General features: G+C 36.9%; 1 protein-coding gene across 2 annotated transcripts; it reads left to right on the top strand.

Moving 5' to 3' along the window:
* The first annotated feature begins 2,583 nt into the window (after positions 1 to 2,583).
* Positions 2,584 to 18,210, top strand: LOC120337464 (A disintegrin and metalloproteinase with thrombospondin motifs 6-like). Of its 2 annotated transcripts, none has more exons than XM_039405231.2 (19): positions 2,584 to 2,939; positions 4,093 to 4,541; positions 4,626 to 4,872; positions 4,955 to 5,325; positions 5,410 to 5,493; positions 6,491 to 6,630; positions 7,747 to 7,790; positions 8,955 to 9,060; positions 9,386 to 9,532; positions 9,762 to 9,903; positions 10,678 to 10,785; positions 10,864 to 11,073; positions 11,965 to 12,064; positions 12,502 to 12,638; positions 13,004 to 13,127; positions 14,931 to 15,178; positions 15,305 to 15,573; positions 15,654 to 15,858; positions 15,944 to 18,210. In XM_039405231.2, exons 1-19 carry the CDS (start codon positions 2,858 to 2,860, stop codon positions 16,391 to 16,393), a joined length of 3,663 nt encoding a protein of 1,220 aa, XP_039261165.2. In that variant the 5' UTR covers positions 2,584 to 2,857; the 3' UTR covers positions 16,394 to 18,210. The 2 variants fall into 2 exon arrangements, with proteins under 2 accessions (XP_039261165.2, XP_039261164.2); XM_039405230.2 differs by lacking the exon at positions 11,965 to 12,064 and adding an exon at positions 12,289 to 12,391 and having other exon boundaries at positions 2,585 to 2,939.
* The last annotated feature ends 3,483 nt before the right edge of the window (positions 18,211 to 21,693 follow it).

The following is a 21,693-nucleotide window of genomic DNA, read 5'->3' as shown; positions in this document are numbered from 1 at the left end:
TTCCAAAATGCACACTAAATAAAATTTCGATTGCATTTCAATTAGGATGCTGAAAAGCTGAAATTGAAGTATTTGATTAAGTCGAACTGATAATCAGGTCAAAACCTCGAGTACAAGCAACTGTCAAAATTGGCCACTTTAGTAAGGAATTGCCACTTATACCACTTAAACTGACGGCTTAATTAGAGACAGGCGCTGAGAAATACACATTATTACAAGTTAGGAGGAGATAAGATGTTACTTTGCCCGGGGGATGTATTTGGAAAATTAAAAATATCGCTTTTTTAACAGATTAGCAAAGATTGCTTTGAAGTATCCGTCACTCAGAGAAGAACAAGTTTTGTAATATATACCAAGGGATTTATTTGGCCGCAAATCGTCTTGAGGTTACTTCACATATTAAAGGGGACTTATGATGGTCATAGAAATATTTTGATAAAGATACTTCAGAGTTTATTGTATGAATGAGATATCAGTAAAGAGCATTCGTTCGTGAGATTTCGTCAAATGTTTACATAGCGAGGGCAGAATTCTGTGAATTCTGTGAATAATAGTAATAGTATAACTCGATATACTTGTTAAACGAGTCAAGGAATGAGATTTTCTAACAAATACCAAGCGGTTGAATGCTTCGCACTTTCAGTGAATTTAAGATGATGACACACGCGTTAATTATACACATACTTAACTAAAAAATATTTTCAAGCGCCTATTATGTGCAAATATATCAATAATTATAATACAAATTATTTCCGATAAAACGCAACTTTGCACGACCAATTAAACTTAATCGAAGAAGTTGTAATATCTTTTTTGTTCGAAAATTCCAATTTGTCGGTTATTTTCACGTGCCTAATTTCCATTTGGAGAGCTGCGTGCTAATTAGCTATACACTAAAGCTATAATTTATGAAATTTCGATCGTTTTCGATAATTGAATAATCTACTAAATTAAAAAAGTATTGTCAAGCCCACATTGGCAACGGTACCAAGAATACAATTACAGCAATTTCATCATGATTTTTTTTTATTTGGATGTAAAATAGTAATTGTTTATGAAAGTATATATTTTTAGGATTTGTTTAAAACCCTTAATCAAATATATTATGTAAAATGAACTTTTGTTGATCGGAAGCGACCATTACCTGTCTCAAAATCGCAATCATATGTCGGTTCAAGCCGCTTGCAGAACTATCTAGAAAATTATTTATAATAAACTCGCTCTCGTAAAAAAAACTGTTACAGGGGTATTTGGTTTCACAGCAATGTTACAGACACGCATACGTAACCCTTTGTTCTCTATTATTATCATCCGGAAACAAATTATTAGAACTTGATCTTTCAAAAATAGACCCCAAGGCAATAACTGATAAAAAAGCATAAACGTTGGTAAATGCATGGGGTAATGTAAAAAAGTCTTTGTTTAGCACTAACGTCATGCCGATGAACCGTTAATTCGCCGCGACAGTATTAGACGCCTCTCGTCAGAAACCCTTTGTCAAGTATCGTAAATATAGAGAATGCCGTAATCGTTTCGTCCTTCTGCAAGATGCTGTACGCCCTCATGTGTCGGATTTTGTTTGCTAGGTTTTCGTAGCTTTGAGAAGAAATGTACACATGTACTCTCTCAAAAATGACAAAAAAGTTCAGATTAGAGATTATGTGTAACCACTTCGTGTAACGGTTTATTGGATGGGTTGTATATATAAGTAGCACGCATGCTAAGGACGATCAGAGTTGCTAGAAATTGGCAATTAGTAAGTTTCTATTGAAACAAGATTAGCATGCAAACAGTTGATGTATATAGGCAGACGGTAGTTGTGTATGACTGTGCCCCTTATGTATTGACTCGTCGCAGGTGGCGTTACATTTTAAGAATATTGACAGATTGCTAAGTGGCAGAACATGTACTGGGTGGGGAAAGGGTGATAATATAATTAGCTATGTTTTGAAATTTCAGACTAAGTGCGAAGTAAATGAAATATTGGAATTTTTAGAATTTAAATCGCAAAAGTACTTTACTCAAACCATGTAACTCATATGCTCGTCGATAGTATGCTTGTGGAAATAACGCCGGTGCAGTATGCTATGGAAAATACCTCCTTTGATTTATTCTTATGTGACATGTTATTTTGCTTTAGTATAATGTTTTGTTTTATTAACGTAATTTTTGTTCAACTACATATATTGGATTCTGTAACAGTCTGATAAGTTGTGAATAAAATAAGGCTCTGTAGAAAATTGCTATAATTTTCCTTATCTTACATGTTAAAATAACAATGACGGCATCATTCTTTTTGCAGTCTATAATCCTCTCTCGTTTTTTTTCACCTGAAAAAATGTGTCTGTCTTAAAGACAACCTTTAAGCAACCCTACGCGATGTTCAGACCTCATTAAGCTATTCGTCGTTCGGCGGATAAGTCGCCGGCTTTCGAGGCTTGCGACGCAGACGCTGCAGAATATAAGTTGACTTCCAGTAGTTTGTTTCAGGGGCTGAAGTATGTTGGTATACTTTGAATTTAGTTTATGTTCGGCAATTTAGTTTAGGGTAAATTCATATAGTGCTTTGGTCTTCATGGTGTATGCTTAAGAATTTGGTTATTTTTACAGAAACGCTATTACTTATTTATAAACTGACAGCGAGTGAACTGTATATTTATTTATTTATTAAAACTCGCCAACCTGAAGAACATACAACTAAAAACAAATCGAAAGAAAAACGTTATATTTAACCTGCAAAAAGATTCTTCACATCGTATACGCAGAAAACAACCCTGTACTTGGCTTACAGTCAGATGCAAATTTAGTCGTCAGAAACCCATAAAGTGTTATTTATTTATTTATTAAACGTCAAAAAATGGCAAAATCACAACTTATTATTTATGGAATACTTATCGCCTCGTTTGGATTGGCTACATCAACAAAACAGCATCGATATGGTGAGTATTTTTATTTTTTATTTGGTACTTATTTCGTTTGTCCAAATTCACGCGGTTTGGATCCTCGGCGTCTCATTTTCCAATCTTTGCCGAATTCTACGGTCGTTTGCCTACAGTTCAAATATTGACAGACTTGTTCATACATCACTAAGGAAATGCTCACAGTTGCAAAATATGGAAAGTTTTATTTCATTCTATGTCAAATCAATAGCTCAAAAATGTTAGTTATTTTAAAGGACAGGTGGATAAGGGCGTATTCGCCATTTCAATTATCAGATAAGTAAATATCAAAGTTTTACATGATTTCGGCAAAGTAATTAATATAAATGCTTAGCGCAAAAAGTTTCTAACGTGGATATACTTTACCACAGTGTTCGATAATGGCATGTAGGTAATAGTCTTTACGATATAGCTTCAAAGATTTGTGACGACACGTCAACAGACCAGTGTGCTTAGGCTGTGAGGATACTGATAATAAGTAGACAGAGTAAACACTGGGCCCCATATCTAAATAGACATTTCTTACACAAAATACAATTTTGGTATTATAAACTGGTAATTGTATGTGTCTCCACTGGCATAAAAGCATAGACAATACCAAGTGGCCAAATGAGAGAAAAATCTCCGACTATTTATTGTTCATTATATACGTCGGCAAATTCCATTTTTTAAACATCGGGGTTTATGTGTGCTTTGGCGAACTTACGTTTATTGACCTCCCGCGTAGCATTGTCTGCTTAATCCTGTTACTGTTATCAGACATCATTCGTTTTTAACATGTGGTTTCAACATTGATATTTGGTTCAAGCGACAGTCGAAACGATATCAATATTATCACCGTATATTTCCTGTAGTAACTACAAAATAAACACTTCTAATTTGTAGTAATAACGCATACATAAGTATCAATTGAAAAAGAAAGGGCCTTTGTTTTACGCAGTCTTCTTATATCAACCAGCGCCCATAAACGTCAAACACAAGGGCGTCAGAACGGAAGAGATTTGTTTGTCTCCATCAAAGGGTATAGAACGTCAATTGGAACCAAAATTCGTTAATATTTTGTTAATAACGTCTTTTTATTATTATATTTATAACTGATTTTTTTTATTTTTCTATATTCTTCTTCAACTTTCGAAATATTATGGATACAAAGGTCAATTATTTAATGCTCTTTCAACGTTACATCTGGAGAACGGAAATGAGGATTCATCAAAATTCGTACATACAAGGTTCCCAAGACGGGTGGACAGAAATGGCAATTTTTTATCGTACGTAACCCTCGATGCACCGTTGGGAACAGACAGTACTTTGAATAAGCGAGTGAGGAGAAGTGCTGCAGAACATTTGGATGCAGCAGCAGTTTCAGATGATGGAAATCATGAAATATACCTCGAAATGGACAATGTTTTTGGGATGCCAAAAGCAAGACTTCATTTGAAGAAAAATTATAAACTAGTTTCTAAAAGCTTCGTTTTTGAAGTTCGTGGTCGCGGTGGCAAAATTGTGTCAAGGCATAACAATATTGATGATTGTCACTATGTTGGGAATATTCATAACCATGACGGATATTCAAAAATTGCACTCAGTTTATGCGAGGGCATGGTAAGTTAAAGTTACATTTGAATTTTTTCGTGAATTGTAATTATGACATTGTCATTTATACGAATATATTCACATGTATTTCAGCAAGGAATTATTTCAAAAGACGATGCAGATTATTTAATTGAACCACTGTGGAACCATACGGTAGCGTCGAGCAATTCTAGTGAAAATCTCACTTCTTCTACAACTTCTTCACCGTTTATGGAGGAAGAGGCACAAAATGAGGAGGAGTTGGAGGGACATCCACATGTTATATACAAAAGATCCGTTTTGCGTCATCTTCACGAAAGAAGAAAGAACAAGGATGATATTGGTCACTGTGGATACTCAGGTATGAAAAAGCGCCTTACTTAGAATTTATCATAAAACAATTTTTTTAGTTTACTCATCACTTGAAATATTAAATCATACAGACAAGGTCGCTGGCGACACACCTTGGTGGAAAATTGATCCCCGCGAAGCAGTGGCTAGGAATGATGACAACGACGACATGGAGGAAAAATTGGACGTAAAAGAAGAAGATATTTCAAAAAAACAGAGAAAGGGTCGTCGAGGAAAATCTGGCAGAAGAAAGTCACGTCGTCACCATCACGCTAAGAGCAGTAAAAAGAGTGCTGGCCGCTCACAAAACACGGTCGATGAAGATTCCGTAGTTCTCAGCAGAAGAAAACGATCAGTAAGCGTAGAAAGAAACGTCGAAACACTTGTTGTCGCCGACAAAATGATGGTTGGATATCACGGAAGACAGGAAGTGGAGAAATACATTCTTACTATAATGAATATCGTAAGTATAAATATTAAATACAAATTTCCTGATTTCGTTGTCGGATTCACAGTTGATTTAACGAATGTTTATATTTCCTCACAGGTGGCAAATCTCTACCACGATGCCTCAATTGGCAACGCTATCAATGTTATTGTAACCAGAATTGTTCTCCTTACAGAGGATCAGGTAGGTTTGATTTTTGGCAAATTATTATCGGTTTTGCATGCAAAACGCGAGAGACATAACCTTGTTTTGTATCTAATTATGGAATGAACGTGATAGGATGTTGTTTGGTAAACAAACTTGGCATAAAGTCATCGCACCATGACACAAATAGATTAAATTAACTTGTAATTTTTGCGACAACGCTCTAAGCATTAAACTATGGTTGCAACTACCATTCTTTTACGGACTTAGCGGTCGGCATTTGGTTTTGTTGATTTTTCAAAAACGATTCGAAGAACCCGGAACAATGCGCAAAACAACATGCCGCGCCTAATTGACGAGACAAATTATGATCGAACTTGACGCGGCACACCGTTTCAATATTGTTCTTGAGACAAGTGGAATATGTTTTTAAAAGACTCGATTGGGTTATTCATCATTGCTCTGCAAACATTTTGCAACTTTACAATTGGAAATTTGCCATTTGCTGGAATTCATTTGTCTATCAATTTTAGACAGACTGTCTAATTCGTACTTCGTAAAAATCGTTTGGCTGCGCTGAATCGGGAAGGCTATTAAATATGCAAATAGGCTTACGAGGCAACGCTACATTTTTCTTTTAAATAATATAAAAATGCGTTTAGAATAGCAAAAACTAGAGCGGCTGAACTGCGAAGTTCGAAAAGGAGTAAAGGAAACCGTTATACGAAATTGTCTACAGCCTATTTGGTCGCTTTGTTGACGTTTTTCGCTTACAGAAAAAGAATGTGAGTGGAATAAGCAGATAATCAGTTTAAGCGCACAAAGAGGTCAACAAAACCATTTCGTTTATAATATAAAGTTAAATTTACAAATTCCAACTGCTCACTGCGGGAGTCAACTCGGTTTGATTAGACATGGTTTTAATATAGTGTTCTAGTCTAGTTTCAGAAATGGTTCCTTACATTAACGATCACCTTCTGAACTGACTAAGTGATTGTGGATATCATACAAGACTAAGTATAAATTATATTTTCAGCCGGATTTGGAAATCAACCATCACGCCGACAGATCATTAAACAGCTTCTGCAAATGGCAATCTCAAATCAATGTAAATGAGTCAAACGACATTCCTGAAAGTGGCATTGCACATCACGATAACGCTGTACTCATTACGGGGTAAGTGATTATTTTTGCGTTATTTCAATGCGTTTGCTAAACTCGTGGTATCGATAAACAAACCGGGGTCATGTTGTACCAGTTCTTGTTTTGCATCATATATGAGTCACAGTGTACTGGACACAGATGAGTTATTATTATGGAATGTCTACCACAAGCAACTTCGCACCGAGTAATGCTACTTCAATCATCAAAACACGGTTAGATAGTATTTCCCCGAGCTATCTCTGCAAGTTCCCTCCTGAATTTGGAATCCGCGCATCTGTAGTTATATTTATTTTCGTGGGAAGTGAAATAATGCCTACTGAGGCTCTACGGATATATGACATCATGAGCTAGATTTGGGTAACATGATTCCAGGTTGACGAGTGGACTGGTAATCGAATTTATGGCCCAATAACCTTGGTATCCAGCCATCAGATTCACTTACTAACCCCATTTTCTAAACTAGATATAACATCGTAATCCAATCCAATAGGGGCGACACAAATCTAATACTTTGTTTCATTAGCCCGCGCTTTCGTGGTATTAATGTCGAAACATAATCGTGGGATCTTGTGCTAAATGAAATCTCCATCTTGCATGTCATTGCTGCAAACTTTATGTCGCGAGATCATTTCTTGCTACTAACCAGAAAAAGGGACATATAAAAATCGTTTTTTTATTTTGCGACCTTGTAAACAATTTAAATAAAATACGATATTGTGAATTTTTTCAGCGTACTTTTCAGCGAATTATGCGGTTGTTTGTACGTCGATGTTTTTGTTATTTGCCAGGGAAAAAATTGCCGCTAGCTTTTCTCAAGTAGCATCACGTGTATAATTCCTGTGTTTCCTTCGTAGTGTATTAGAGGTAGACCATGCAAGAATCAGATTCAATGTATTCTGTAAACGGCGCCACATCAAGTCAAAACTATTTGATTATGGATTAATTGTAATCCCGCACATTTTGTCTGCATACGTTTCATAAACAGAATACCCGAACACGTCTCATCATTCATAATCAAGCGGGTGCAGGAGCTAGAATTGGTCTTTCTGATCACGCCGAAATGTTGCAATTATATTAGCAGTATGTTTATATTGTAATATGATTTAAGAAAATAATTTTTTTGTACAGATTTGACATTTGCACCTACAAGAACAAACCGTGTGCAACTTTGGGTAAGTTTTACTTTTGTATGTTATCATGTTATTTTTTTTTTGATATTGTATATAACACCTGGGTGTACTTTGTTGAGCATAAAGTATTTTGCAATCGTAAAGCGTGAGGAGTGATCAGCTGTAGCTCTTTTAATCAAAGGAAGCAATGCCGCATATTGCAAACAAGGCATTAAAATATAAAAGAGGTTTAAAATAGATCATTCCGGCCTGTTATTAATGTTGTTCGTTTTAAAATCGTTAACTTGGTTCTGATTTACGGGTGGTTTGGCGCTTGAACAGAATTTCTCGGTGCAACTCACGTTTTGCAGGTATCGTTTCAAAGATGTCTCTTTCGGCATTTGACGTAAAAGCCTGATGTGCCGGTACTAAATATCCATCCTATATTTTAGTAGAAATACCAACCTTTTGTTGGAACTAACCAGACAATAAAACTTCCATTTGAAGTCGCTTCCCAGGTTTGTCATTGAATACTCCATTTCCGCTTGTGGCAGTAGCAAAACATGATCAGTAATGACTTTCGAATTGGATCAAAGCGCTTCAATTGTTGTGATAGCAAACCTGGGTTTGATCAGCCTATAACTATCCAGACGTGGCGTAACTGAAAAATTCTTTTTCCCAAGTTTATCTTGGATCTGAATTTGATTGCGGGTTGCTTATATTTACCAACGCTGAGGAAGGACGAATATTACACCAAATTGTGCTTACAGTATATTTAATAAGCAAAATCTCACCAAGTGTACGCCCATGAGTTGAGAACAATGACTACCGGTAGCGGACGTGGGATTATTGTGAAATCTTCTCCTTCAAAGTCGGTGCAGGGTTCACTAATTTTCAAAGCAGTCTTTCGTCGCCTAAAATGACAAATCATACCTTTAGTCGAAGGCAGTTTACGTTTTTCAACTCACAATGGAACGGATTACAGACTAGCTATGCTTTAAAGTTTTGGCATATATATATGAGCGCTATAGAAACATTTCCATAATATTGTTGATTTGTTTTGTTAAGCGATCTGAACCATTTTCAAATAAATAGAGTAAAATCGACAGGTAGATGTCTTAGATCACGAACTAAAACTCCATAACCACAGAATATGATTTCAAATGAAAACATTTATTTTATGTATCAAAATTTAAAATAATAAAAACTTTTCATTTCGTTTTTCAGGACTTGCGCCAGTTGCGGGTATGTGCGAGTCAGATCGCAGCTGCAACATCAACGAGGACATAGGACTTGCGTCAGCTTTTACAATCGCCCATGAAATAGGTCACAAGTAAGTTGAATATATCTATGCAACATAAAGTTGTACCAGTTATAACTGATCGTTTATCAAATTTCTGATCTGCGACAGGTAAATATATCGTGCAAAATATAACTTGACGTCATTGACGATTTGTTTACCAAATCCGGTACCTCATTTTGGCTATCAACCAAATAATACCTTCCTAAAGAGATTTTTCTCCCCATTTGTCACTGCGGCATTTTTTAGGTATGTCTTGCGAACAACATTATTATAAAAGCATATTTTATTTCCTCATATGGTCTTGGTACATTCCCTCAATTCTTTTTCAAATCTATTAATGTATTAATGTTTACAGTTTTGGTATGCAACATGACGGCAATGGCAATGACTGCGGTACTCTTGACAACGAACCGGCACAAATCATGGCGGCACAGCTAACAAAAAACACCAGACCTTTTACTTGGTCCAGGTGCTCGAGAAAATACATCACCGATTTTCTTGAGTAAGTTGTGAAGGTTTTATCTTTAAAGCAATATATCACCCCTGAATACCTTTCACTATTGACCCCTGGGATCCACAAGACGTGCGAGATATGTCAATGCATAATAAATTTCCCAAGCGGCAGATTATGTTCTGATTGATTAAATAAGTCTCTGAGTTCACGGCTTTGCCTGGTAATTGTGATTTCATGATAGGATGTGTTATTAAGCGATTTGTGTTATCATTTGCAGTTCCGGCGCTGGAAAATGCTTGATCAACACTCCACCAAGAAGGGATTTTGAATTTCCGGCTGAACTTCCGGGTCAACAACACAGCGCGGACGAACAGTGCCGATTTCAGTATGGTCCTCAGTCAAGACAGTGCAACTATGGGGTAAGCCCTGTTCTGTAAATAATCCTGAACAAACGTAACGGGTGATGAATAGGCAGATTATCACTTAAAAGAACTTGTTGCTACTTGTGTGGTCTATTGTTCTCAACCAATTTTCTAGTACATTTAAAGTTATCGATGTGTTATGATTGACAACAATTAGTAATCCATCATAAGAAACTGCGTCCGTTCATTTGTCTTTCAAACTTACGGTAATTTTGTAAATAACGATGAAAACAAAAAGAATTTATCCGTTTTAGAATAATTTCATATTTCAGTTTCTGATGCTTTGTATTTTATATAAGATTCATATTATGTTAGTTTCGTGAAAGGTATTTTAAACAATAATGGGATCAACGTGACCGTGATAACAATTGAAGTCATTGTTTGACGGCGATGCAATCCGGTGTTCCACGAAAACTTGAAATTAAAGTCGGCGCACCACTGCCATGTCCCATTGTATGAAGTACAAAACAGACAGGCATAAACTGATGTTTGCGCGCCCAACTATTTGTTTCTCCAATGTATACATTGAAAGTTTGCAATGGTAAATAACTTTTCGGAAATAGGTTTTGCCTTCGTTTTATTGTTCGATGGCTTTTAAACTTTACCTTTAACATTTGTTAAGTCCTTAAATCTCAACTTAATTGGTATATCTGATGAGTTGACATTTGCATAACCCGCGACGATGTACGTAGTCATCCGATTGTCGTAAAAGTGAAAATGTGATTATTTACTCTGAATGAAATATTTAAAATGGATGTATTTTTATTACAGCAAGTTTGTCGCGAACTTTGGTGCGTCAGTCAGAATGGTCGATGCGTTACGAACAGCATTCCAGCTGCCGAAGGGACAAACTGCCAAACTTATGGAATTGAAAAAGGGGTAAGAAAGCGTTTTCTTTACTATAGGTGGTTGCTTCAGTACTCAAAAACCAAACTAATTAATTTTTCTACTGTTCAGTGGTGCTACCAAGGGCAATGCGTCCAATTTGGTCAACGACCCAACTCTGTGGATGGCGGATGGGGTACCTGGAGTCCGTGGAGCGATTGCTCAAGAACATGCGGTGGTGGTGTGAGCTCATCCTTCAGACATTGCGATAGTCCAGCTCCCGAGCATGGTGGAAAGTACTGCATAGGTCAACGCAGAAGATATCGCTCCTGTAATGCCGAGGTGAGTGAATGTATTCATTTGTCGAAAAAATCAAAAGAAACATTGATCTCCCGCCATTGTTTGGTTAAACATGAACCGGTTGAATCAATCTTGTGTTATCAATAGAGTACACACAACATGTCATCTACCGGTGGTAAGATAAACCACTGGTACATTTGATAATTATTAAAAAAGGCTATTATCCCCACTCAATTCACCCCCAGCTAGGGTAGGGGCAGCTGTAAAACCTTGTTATTCAAATATAACAACCACTGCCAAGGCCAACAGGTGCTGTTGCCTGAAATGTAATTTTAGTTTCGTTCGTGATCAGACGTTCAATATATTTAGTTCACATGGGATTCCGTATTTGTGCAAGTCCCTAAGTGTCATTTTAGTCACCGTATATCTCACCTATAGTTTACTTAACGGCAATGTCACTTTGTTGTTAACCGGCAGCCTGTGAAGCGTGCGCATTCGTTCACAAAATTATGTATTTAAATATGAGATATACACGTGGCTAATTAGCGTTTAGTGCGTAACCACAGAGAGGATATTGCGGTGCCATCAATGGTATTGCTCCCCAGGAGAGAAATCGAATGACAGTGCAGATTCATTAACCTCATAAAATAAATTACGAACAGAAGTAAAATGTGTCAGTGATAATTTGAGAAAATGAATATTCGATTTATTTTCATATGTCTTATCGCTTAGTCACGATAAAGGTAAAATACATTACTTTTTCCGTGTGGGATTATTTACCTTAACTGGCAAACGTCGTGTGTGGCAAAATTAACCACACTGTAAGACTACTGAATTATAAATTTGAATGACAAATAAGCTCAAAGTAGGCTCTTTATACAATTAAAAAAAATTTGAAAGGCTTGATATTATCCTCGTCTTCCTGTGATACAGAAATGCACCATCGACGAGGACTTTCGCCGAAAACAATGCGCAGAATCTGACGATATTCCATTCCAAGGAAAATACTACAAATGGGTTCCATATAAAGGCGGTACGTTGCGTTTTTTAACGCCTATCGCAAATTGCTCGCTTCGCAAGGACCGCTCGCTACATTACGCTTCATATTATTGCCGCCTGAATCATCAACTTGCCATTATATCTATTTATAAATGCATTATTATAATGAGCATGTGTCATCAAAATTAACGTTGCTTTTTTGCTTCTTTTTTTGCTATCCTCTGCTGCCTCTTCGAATCTGCTTGCTCCATCATGCAGCTCTGCAAAGCTACAAAATTGACCTTCCGGGAAGAGCAATGCGCTCAGTTCGACTCCGAACCTTTCCGAGGGAAATATTACAACTGGAAACCTTTTGTTGGTGGTAAGTTCTAAGTGATTGATAATTTGCGCCGCTTAAAAGCTTACTGAATAGCTGCTTTTTGAATTCAATGGCCGATGGAGTATAAAACTGTTATCATTCAATTTTTTCAGGTCAAAATGTCAATCCCTGTGCTCTCAATTGTTTGGCACAAGGCTACAGCTTTTACACTGAAAGAGCATCAGCTGTGGTGGACGGAACTCGTTGTTTCCCGGACAGTCCAGATATGTGCATAAACGGAGAATGCCATGTGAGTATCTTGACCTTGGTTGTACAAACGTTTTTTAAGGTGCATCCAAATTGTCCAGGTTACCTTTATGAAAGCCTAAAGAGGCGTAAGCAACAAATATTGGAGTGACTGTAACATTAGCATTTTCTGTCTTGAAAATTTCAATATTTGCATTTTCACCCCGCATTAAACAGTAGTTTTGCTTGAGAAGTAAATGTCTGGTGTTTTAGCGATAAATAAGTTATTAATGTTAGCCCGACCTTTACCTTTCAACGTTACCTCTCCATTGTTTACAACTTCTTAAATTTTGAAATTTCACAAATTATCCCAATTATTCAAAAAAAAAAAAAAAAATTCATGCTTAATTTTGGTTTTCATCATTGCAGCATGTCGGTTGTGACGGTGTACTCCATTCGGAAGCAGTTGAAGACAAATGTCGCATATGTGGTGGTGACGGAAGCACATGTGAACCTGTCCAAGGCGTGTTCGATTCAGCCGGAATGCAAGGACGTAAGTACAGATCTTTAATTTCTCGCAATTATACTTGCCATTTCGTAGTTAGGATGCATAAGATGCTTCTACAGCACCGGTTTAAACTCGGCAATCGAAATTTACGAGACACGCTTGTATGAAATCGTGTCGATATTGTTACATATAATATGTCTCTAGCAGTTTTAAATTTTCGTCCTCCGTTATGGTGTTAAAATTACACGCGGAATCACACAATTTTCTCGGGTTAATTTCAATCTCTCAATCTAACGATAGCGACATTATGCCAATTGAAAAAAAAAATGTTGCAATTTTACCTTGTGCGTATAGGGCTGTAGATTTGTGAATATATTTGTATAGAAGATGTGTTAGGGCTTGTATGTAGCGAGTTAAATACTATCTTTTGGGCCATCATATTCAGGAAATGTTTGTAAATTGTATAAAAGATATAACAAGCAATTTCAAGTCCGCGGTTCAAAGAAAAAAGATAAAAAGGGTTTTTTCTGGATTAAAAATTAGTGCTGTATCGTCTCATAGTTTCTCGCATTCAATTCCGAGCGATTTTACCTCGAAATTCAAGTAAATGCTTATCAGTTCTTTCGATCGAAAATCTAACAAGTATTATTTGTTTTATTTTTGCTCAATTTAAAATTTTGAAAAGTCAAGAAAAACGCTAAGAAAAGAAAACAAGACTTTGTCTACAACAATAGATTCGTTTGTCTACCCTTTTTCAACCCATTACATCATTGTATCCGTCTCGCTTAGCTTCAGGTTATCTCGCCCGCCTTTTAAGTTTTTACTGCGCCGTGAGCTATAACGTAACCGTAAATTTCAGTGCACATTTTATCGCTTTGTTGTTCGATAAAGTAGGCTAGAGAATTATTCTTTGCCGAACATAAATGTGTATGTGTATTAGACATTAACCGCAAAAAATATACATAGACCGATGTAATCAATCATTTTGACTGGAACAATTGTTCAAATAGGCAGTGGCTGTAATGCGCTTTCTAAAAATTATGTTGTGTGAGATCTTTTATCAACTAAACAGCAATTTAATCCTTCGTATTTGCTGTATTACAGTTTTGTTCGGAATAAAGCGGCTTTATTAAAATCGGTGTCACTTGCTGTGAGTCACAATAGAATTCTTAGAAAATTAAACAATATAACACAATAAATCGGTTTGACACGCAAGCCCTCGGGTATCAATTTTTGCCAAACAAATATTACTTGATTTTGCAACAAGTGAATAAATGAATCATCTAGAAGGATAATGTTACCGATTTGTTTGGTAATTTCCCTGAATAGGTTGTTACGATTACTAAATATATTACGCATTCCGCGGACTATAATTTTCTTAACTCTCGCCTATATTGTTAGACCTCGTTACTTTAATACGGTCGATAGCGAACGAGTCTGAATCGCTAAGGGTAGGGCTAGCGTTACACAATGGACCGATTCAGGATTAAAATACGGGTCTTGTAAAAAATTTGGCGGCGAAAAATTATTCGATACGGCGAAAATAATATCGACGCAATGCCCAAACAATGCAGCTATCCGCTTTCTAAACCTGGAGGCGACGTCATGTGCTGTCGACCGAGATATATATCGGAAGTTGACGTTTATTGTTTTCCCGTCGATTTTGCATAATAATGGTTTCATTATTGTCTTTGTTCAATAATCCGAGTTTTTTTTATAGCAGTATAACACGTAAAAAAATTTGTCGAATTCTTTTACTATTTTCATTGTTTATATAATTTATAAATCGGGAAGTGCTTACTTTATTTTTATCCACATTTTCTTGAATTTGTCGAATTGAATTTACAGTGTACGAAGAAATTGTCACAATTCCGAAAGGTGCTGTACACATTTACATCAGAGAAAATGTACTATCTCGTCAAAATTATTTGGCATTGAGGAATACAAGAGGAGTCAGCTTCATAAATGGAGGGTACACCATCGATTGGCCAAGAAAGTTTGAGGTCGCTGGAACAACTTTCAGTTATGAAAGAGCAGCAGACGAGCCTGAAGTATTGAAAGCTCTTGGACCAATTACAGAGGATTTGATTGTCATGGTAGGTGTTGTTATACATTAACAGTTTCAATGTTATGTATCACATAGAACAAAGTAATTTATATCAAACTTTTTGAGTACACTTTTTCAACCTAATGAATCTTAATAATCTCATTCCCCCTTTCAGGTTTTATTACAAGAGCCAAACAAAGGAATCCAATATGAATACAACGTTCCAGTTGAACGAGTAACTAGTGGGGATGATGAGGTACAATTTGTGTGGGATCTTGGAGACTGGTCAGAATGTTCTGCTACATGCGCTGGAGGAACTCAACGTAGTCCTGTTATTTGCAAGCGGGCAGATGACAATACAATAGTTCAACATAGCTATTGTAATCAAGAAACAATGCCTGTAGAAAAAGTTCAACCATGTAACGAAGAACCATGCGAGCCACAGTAAGTAGTTGTAACATCACTTTTTTTTTCATTCAAGCATAAAATATTATATTTTATTAATCTGCCTATTTTTTCTCCAGATGGTCAGTTGGGCAATGGCAACCTTGCAGCGCTACCTGTGGCGGTGGAAAAAGAACTCGTGCGGTATCCTGCCAAAGAAAATTGTCCGCGTCAGAAGATGAAATCATTGCGGACAAACTTTGCCCCGGCGAAAAACCTGACAGAAGTGAAAGATGTAATACAGATGTCTGCCCGCCTCAATGGGTCGCTAAAGTGTGGTCAAAAGTAAGTACAAATCTTGTATTAACTTTAAATATGATATATTTTTACCATGTACAAATCGCTAACTGTCTTAATTTCTTGTTTACAGTGCAGTTCAAAGTGTGGAGTCGGCCGCAAAAGCAGAGAAGTCGTTTGTATGTCCAGTGACAAAAGCGAAAGGTATCCTAACAGCCAGTGTAATATCAGACACAAGCCACCAACAGCTGCTATGTGCAACGCCGGAGCTTGTCCACCACCAACCTGGCAAGTAGGAAGATGGGGAAAATGCAACACCAAATGCGGACATGGTCGACAAATGCGTAGAGTAATCTGTTTGACACACGAGAAACGGCGAAGTTCAGAATGTTCAACCAGAACTAGGCCTTCAAATTCTCGTTCTTGCAATGTCAAATGTGCAACGGAATCACCAATCAGCGTTGTTTCAAGCGGTACGTGTGTTGACGATCCCAAGTTCAGCCATTGTGGCCTGGTACGTAAATTCAAGTTCTGCACACGGGCATACTTCCGAAAAATGTGCTGCAACTCATGCTCAACGTGAATAAAAAATACAGTCAGTCATCTTTGACAACGATGAAGGGTTCATGTCATACGACAGAAAGATCGACGATGCATGAGGTAGATGCAACGGAGCGAGAAATCAGAGCGCTGAGCGCACGAGGCGAGGAATAACCCACGAACAACGCTTACATTTATGCAATCTAACACGCGCAATATGATAACTACAAAGCGACAAGATAGACAGAAAAGTTCAACGTGTATGCGTGCTGGACACGAAAAAGCAGCAACTATTCCCAAGGGCAAGTGAACTTATACGAAAACCGCACTTCTGGCTGTTTGCGGTGGGAACTGCTTACTGCTGATTAATGGGAAATATCTTGTATGAATATTGAAATAAACTGTCTCATAGGTACCTGCTTTTATTTATTTGTGTGCCATTTTCTATTTATCAAGCCGCAATTTCTTGTATACAATTTTTCACGTTATTTTCACTGCTTTTGGTAACGCCTTTAAAAGATAGAGCAACCCACATTTGCGATTCTACTTAAATTTTTATATTTATAAATGCTATATTTTATTTTTTAATTTGAGTTAAAACTTACTGCCATTATCACATAGCACATCTTCGTTTTTGTCAGTCTTTGCGCCTAAGGCGTTTTAAGACTAAGCTTGGCTCAGGCCGGATTCCTGAAAAATGCGAATTTTTTTATACTTCGTGCTTTTTCTTCAAGACCTGACATTGTTATTAATGCTTTGTCACTGTCAAAAGCTGGAGTCCCTTTTTAAACTTGATTGTGAATATTCCACTATCTATTTAGATGTACTTCCGATATCTGGTTTCAAAAAGATGCCGGATTACTTGATTTAAATCCAATGTGTATGAAACCAATTGGTTTTCGTCGTGGTAAAATATCAGTCTCTAGATTCTGACCAGTGACAAACGTATACACTGTATAAACATGTATATTCATCCAGTATTTAGTAATATTGTATAAAAACGCTCATCTGAAAACGCCATATCACACTGCATCGGCTTGTTAACGCTTAATAAAACCAGTCCCTATTCATATGAGTAAGTAATAGATATGTTGCACTTTCCGAATAAATTTCAATTGAACACATGTTACTATATTGAGAATAGGTGTTGTTTAGCCTAAATGAGATACCAATTCATAAATACCAACCACGATTTTGTTCTTACTCGGATATGTACCACAACAATTCAACCCAAATTGTTTTAATCAAAAAGTCATTCTGGAATCCTTCTTTAAATACCATCCCTCTTGTAAAGCGTCATTAATCTTTATCATCATGATGATCTTTATATTTTTTCTTTAAATTATTTGTTACAATTTATGTTTTTATCTACAATTATTTTTATCAGACTCATTTTATGTTATTATTTTATTTTACTTCTTTTTATACTCTCGGAGCACTCTATTTTTATGATTCAAATGATATTTACCGTGTTTTTTTTATTGTTTTGTTTTATTTAGTCTACGTTACGTTGCGTATTGTTTTAAATCTCCAACTTGCGTTAGGCAAGTTTTTTGTTACTATATTAACTATTTATTAAGCAAATCAACTCGATATAAAAATTGTTCCATTCCAATGAATACAAGGGTCTAATAAAGATATTTTGAAAAGAATTGTTTTGTTACTTTCACGGGATCATCATTCTGGAACGTGATTTGTGAATGATATTTATATACATTAGTTCAGAGGGCCTAGAAATTTAAAAATTTAAGTTGAGCAAATTCCAATTTACATCGATTTGAAAATTTCTTGAATTGCTTTATTATGCCATAAAGTTTTGATGAAGATTATATGAAAATAAACATGAGCGATGAAATGTTACATTGGTGTTGTGACTATGTCCAGGAAAGGCAGAGAAAAGAATAGGGCTCGCAAATTCATTTATGCCTGCGCAGTGCGTGCAAAGTTTAATTTTAAGCTGGTGAATTTCCGTAACATTCCTCCTTGAAAAATACACTCGGTGACCACCCGAAATGTTTCATCTTTATTCATTTGTTTCATCTTTATTCATATTGGATCATAATCAATTGATTGTTGTACAAAATTATGGCTATATTGCGCCAACTAACGGAAACATTATAAACTGACTTTAAGTAGCGAATCCGCTTTGATCAAGAAAAATTTAAGCGCCAAACGAGGCATATGTCACAAAACTGTCACAAAATCGCAATGGCCGCAACCCATCAAGTCCGACCTAGCAGTAAACCGCCTTTCTGCAAAAGATTCTATCTCATAGCGCTCTGAATGCTATCAAGTCGCAGATGAAACGTGCGAAATTCAAAACCTCAGATCGCCTGGGAGCAAAATCAAGAGTCAAGAAAATCATCAACTACCGACATACCATTATTGGAATTGAATTCAGAAGCTGCGCCTCCGAAAACGGCTGGAAAAATGCTATTTGTATGTACCTTGACTTACTGGGGAGCGCAACTGTTTGACGAGACCATCCACTATCGAATACACGGCCTTAGAAGGTCAGAGGGTCTCTGCTTTAGGACTTGCCGACGACGCCATTATAGCAACGGAGACCGGTACAGCCCGACGACATCAAATGGACCTCTACTAAGAAGAAGCAAAGAAATCCGGTCTCAGCTGCAACGCCAGGGAACGCCCATCGATCAGGATTGATGGTAAAAAGAAAAGGTGGATTATCGACAAGAACCAAATAATTGCAGTAAACCCTAAGATGAGCAACACTCTAACTCTAACACCCCATCGATTAGCCGTATGGTTCGTGGCCCCTTCACCAATCCCTGTGGTGTGTTTGCCCATTTCAATTTTGAGCTACTTTCTTCAGTCTCCCCTTTGTTCGGTGCCGGAACAATCATCGTGGGTCGTGATATTTCTGCTTCATGATATTCTTCACATTCGTCCCTCGGATTGGAAAGACTGCGCTATGTACCAACGCCGCCCTTAGTGATGGCAATATTTGGCGTGAATCTTCTCCAGGTGTAGAAAAAGACGTCGATGACGTTCGGTGCCGGAACAATCATCGTGGGTCGTGATATTTCTGCTTCATGATATTCTTCACATTCGTCCCTCGGATTGGAAAGACTGCGCTATGTACCAACGCCGCCCTTAGTGATGGCAATATTTGGCGTGAATCTTCTCCAGGTGTAGAAAAAAACGTCGATGACGTACTCTCCTGTCATTCACGACGTCCTTTCCTCGCACTTCTATCGGGAACACTGCTGTCTTTTTCTGCCGTTTAGGGTATATAGTTTTAATCCTTTGGTGATCCGACCCTTTCTCCACGACATTCATAGGCCCCTGGTAATTTCAGGCTGGATCGCCAACTATTCCATCTTCATATCTTGTTTCCCCGAAAAAAATATAGTGTCTTCATTTTTCTTTCGAAAATGACACGGGGGCTTATTTTGGGAGGATGTAGAGAATAACGAGATTTTTCAATATAGAATAGCGATTTCCATTTACTTATTTAACAGCACGATTTCATTTAAAATAACTTATTTGCTATCGACTAGAACTCAGTGGCTCTCGAACTTCATTGTCTTGTGACGCCCTCCAAAAATATTCTCAAGTTGCGACTTCGCGTGGATATACGTATTGATATCTTTTAATATAAGACCTTTATTGTGTGGCGTACCAAAATTGATATCACCACTCAGGTTCTTTCTGCCAGCTTCTTGGACACTGAAGTTGCAATAGATGTCGATCACAAAATAATCTTCTTGCGGTTCCAACCACAGCAGAGTAACTAAGTTAACTAACTAGATTAATTATACACCTGTAAGAACTTAATACAACCAAATACTCCAATCAGAAATACAATAAACAAATAAAAACATGAAAAACACAGTACAAATACCGTAGGATACATACGTAACACAAGATACAGAATTTGTCTATGACGTCACAGTCATGAACTATTTACTTATAACGGGATACTAAAAACCGGGTAAAACATACCTAGATATACATAAGAATAACTAGTATGACACTAAAGATACAACACAAATCCTATCTTATCGACAAACACGTAATATACATGGAAATACGCATAGAAATCACACAGGAAATAAACTGCGAAAGTAGACTAGTTACGGAAGTGGTAAATACAAGCTAACTAGTGAACAGAGCTATACCAAACTAGAGAAACAGTAAACCTGTACTACTAATATCATTTTACAACACGAATTACATAAAATTACGGCATTAAAACACTATAATAATAACCTAATACACAGAGGAAATATCTACACTACCGGCAGTCTGACAGACCAGCAGAAAGAGAATGTTACACAGCTGCTCACTAATGACTCAAGTGTTAAGAATAAATATTGACATACAAAATAAAACAGAGTTATAGACGTGGTCGTCTCATTACTCCCCCCTTTTTCAGATGGGAAATTACAAAGAAATTTTCCATCTTCAAAATTGAAAAACCATAAAAATGTGAAGAAACTGCAAAGAACTGTACACTCAAATGAAATGTATATCTAAAATCAAAACAATCAATTGTTAAAAGCACTATCACAGTCAAATCAAATGTAATCATCCAAATATCTAGGCCTTCGCCTAGTACGTTGGCCATTATCAAAGTTCGCATCAACTGTAACTTCTTCTGGTACAGTGTCTGGCCTTGAAGAGAAAGGTAATACATCAAAAATATCATGAGCAACCTGCTCATTATTTTCCATAATAGGTTCCACATCAGGTAAAATGTCAAATCCGGTTAAGTCAATGTCGTTGTCTTCTTCATCTTCATGAAGGTAAGGTCTTAACTTGTCAACATGTACAACTCGAGAACGTGTCCCCGAATTCTTCTGAATCCTATACAAGTGATTAGGTAAACAATCCACAATTCGATAAGGTCCAATCCAAGGAATACTCAGCTTGCGATGCTTAGGTGGGTAATAGTACCACACCAATTCATCTCTCTGGAATGTAAGTGGTTTAACACCCAGATCAAAATTTCGCTTTTGTCTGGTTGCAGCAGCATTTAGATGTTGCCTAGCATGAAGAAAAGCTTTTTCGGTTGCACAGGAAAACCATTCGACAAACTCAGTGTAACAAGGATGAGTAGATGACTCTGGTTTGCCAAACATAACATCAACAGGCATCTCGATTTCTCGTCCAAGCATTAACTTGTTCGGTGAATATCCTGTACTATCATGCACAGTGGAGCGATATGCCATGCAAAGATATGGGAGATGGTCGTCCCAATCATTTCGATTCTCATTTACAAAAGCTTTCAACATCTGCTGTATGGTCCTGTTGAAACGTTCAACTTGTCCATCTGAACGAGGATGATATGGAGTTGTTCGAGTCTTTTGAATCCCG

Source organism: Styela clava, chromosome 10, assembly GCF_964204865.1.
Source record: "Styela clava chromosome 10, kaStyClav1.hap1.2, whole genome shotgun sequence".
In the NCBI taxonomy this organism is placed as follows: domain Eukaryota; kingdom Metazoa; phylum Chordata; class Ascidiacea; order Stolidobranchia; family Styelidae; genus Styela; species Styela clava.
Note: the sequence above shows the minus strand (reverse complement) of the source record. Positions and strands in the feature narration are given on the sequence as shown.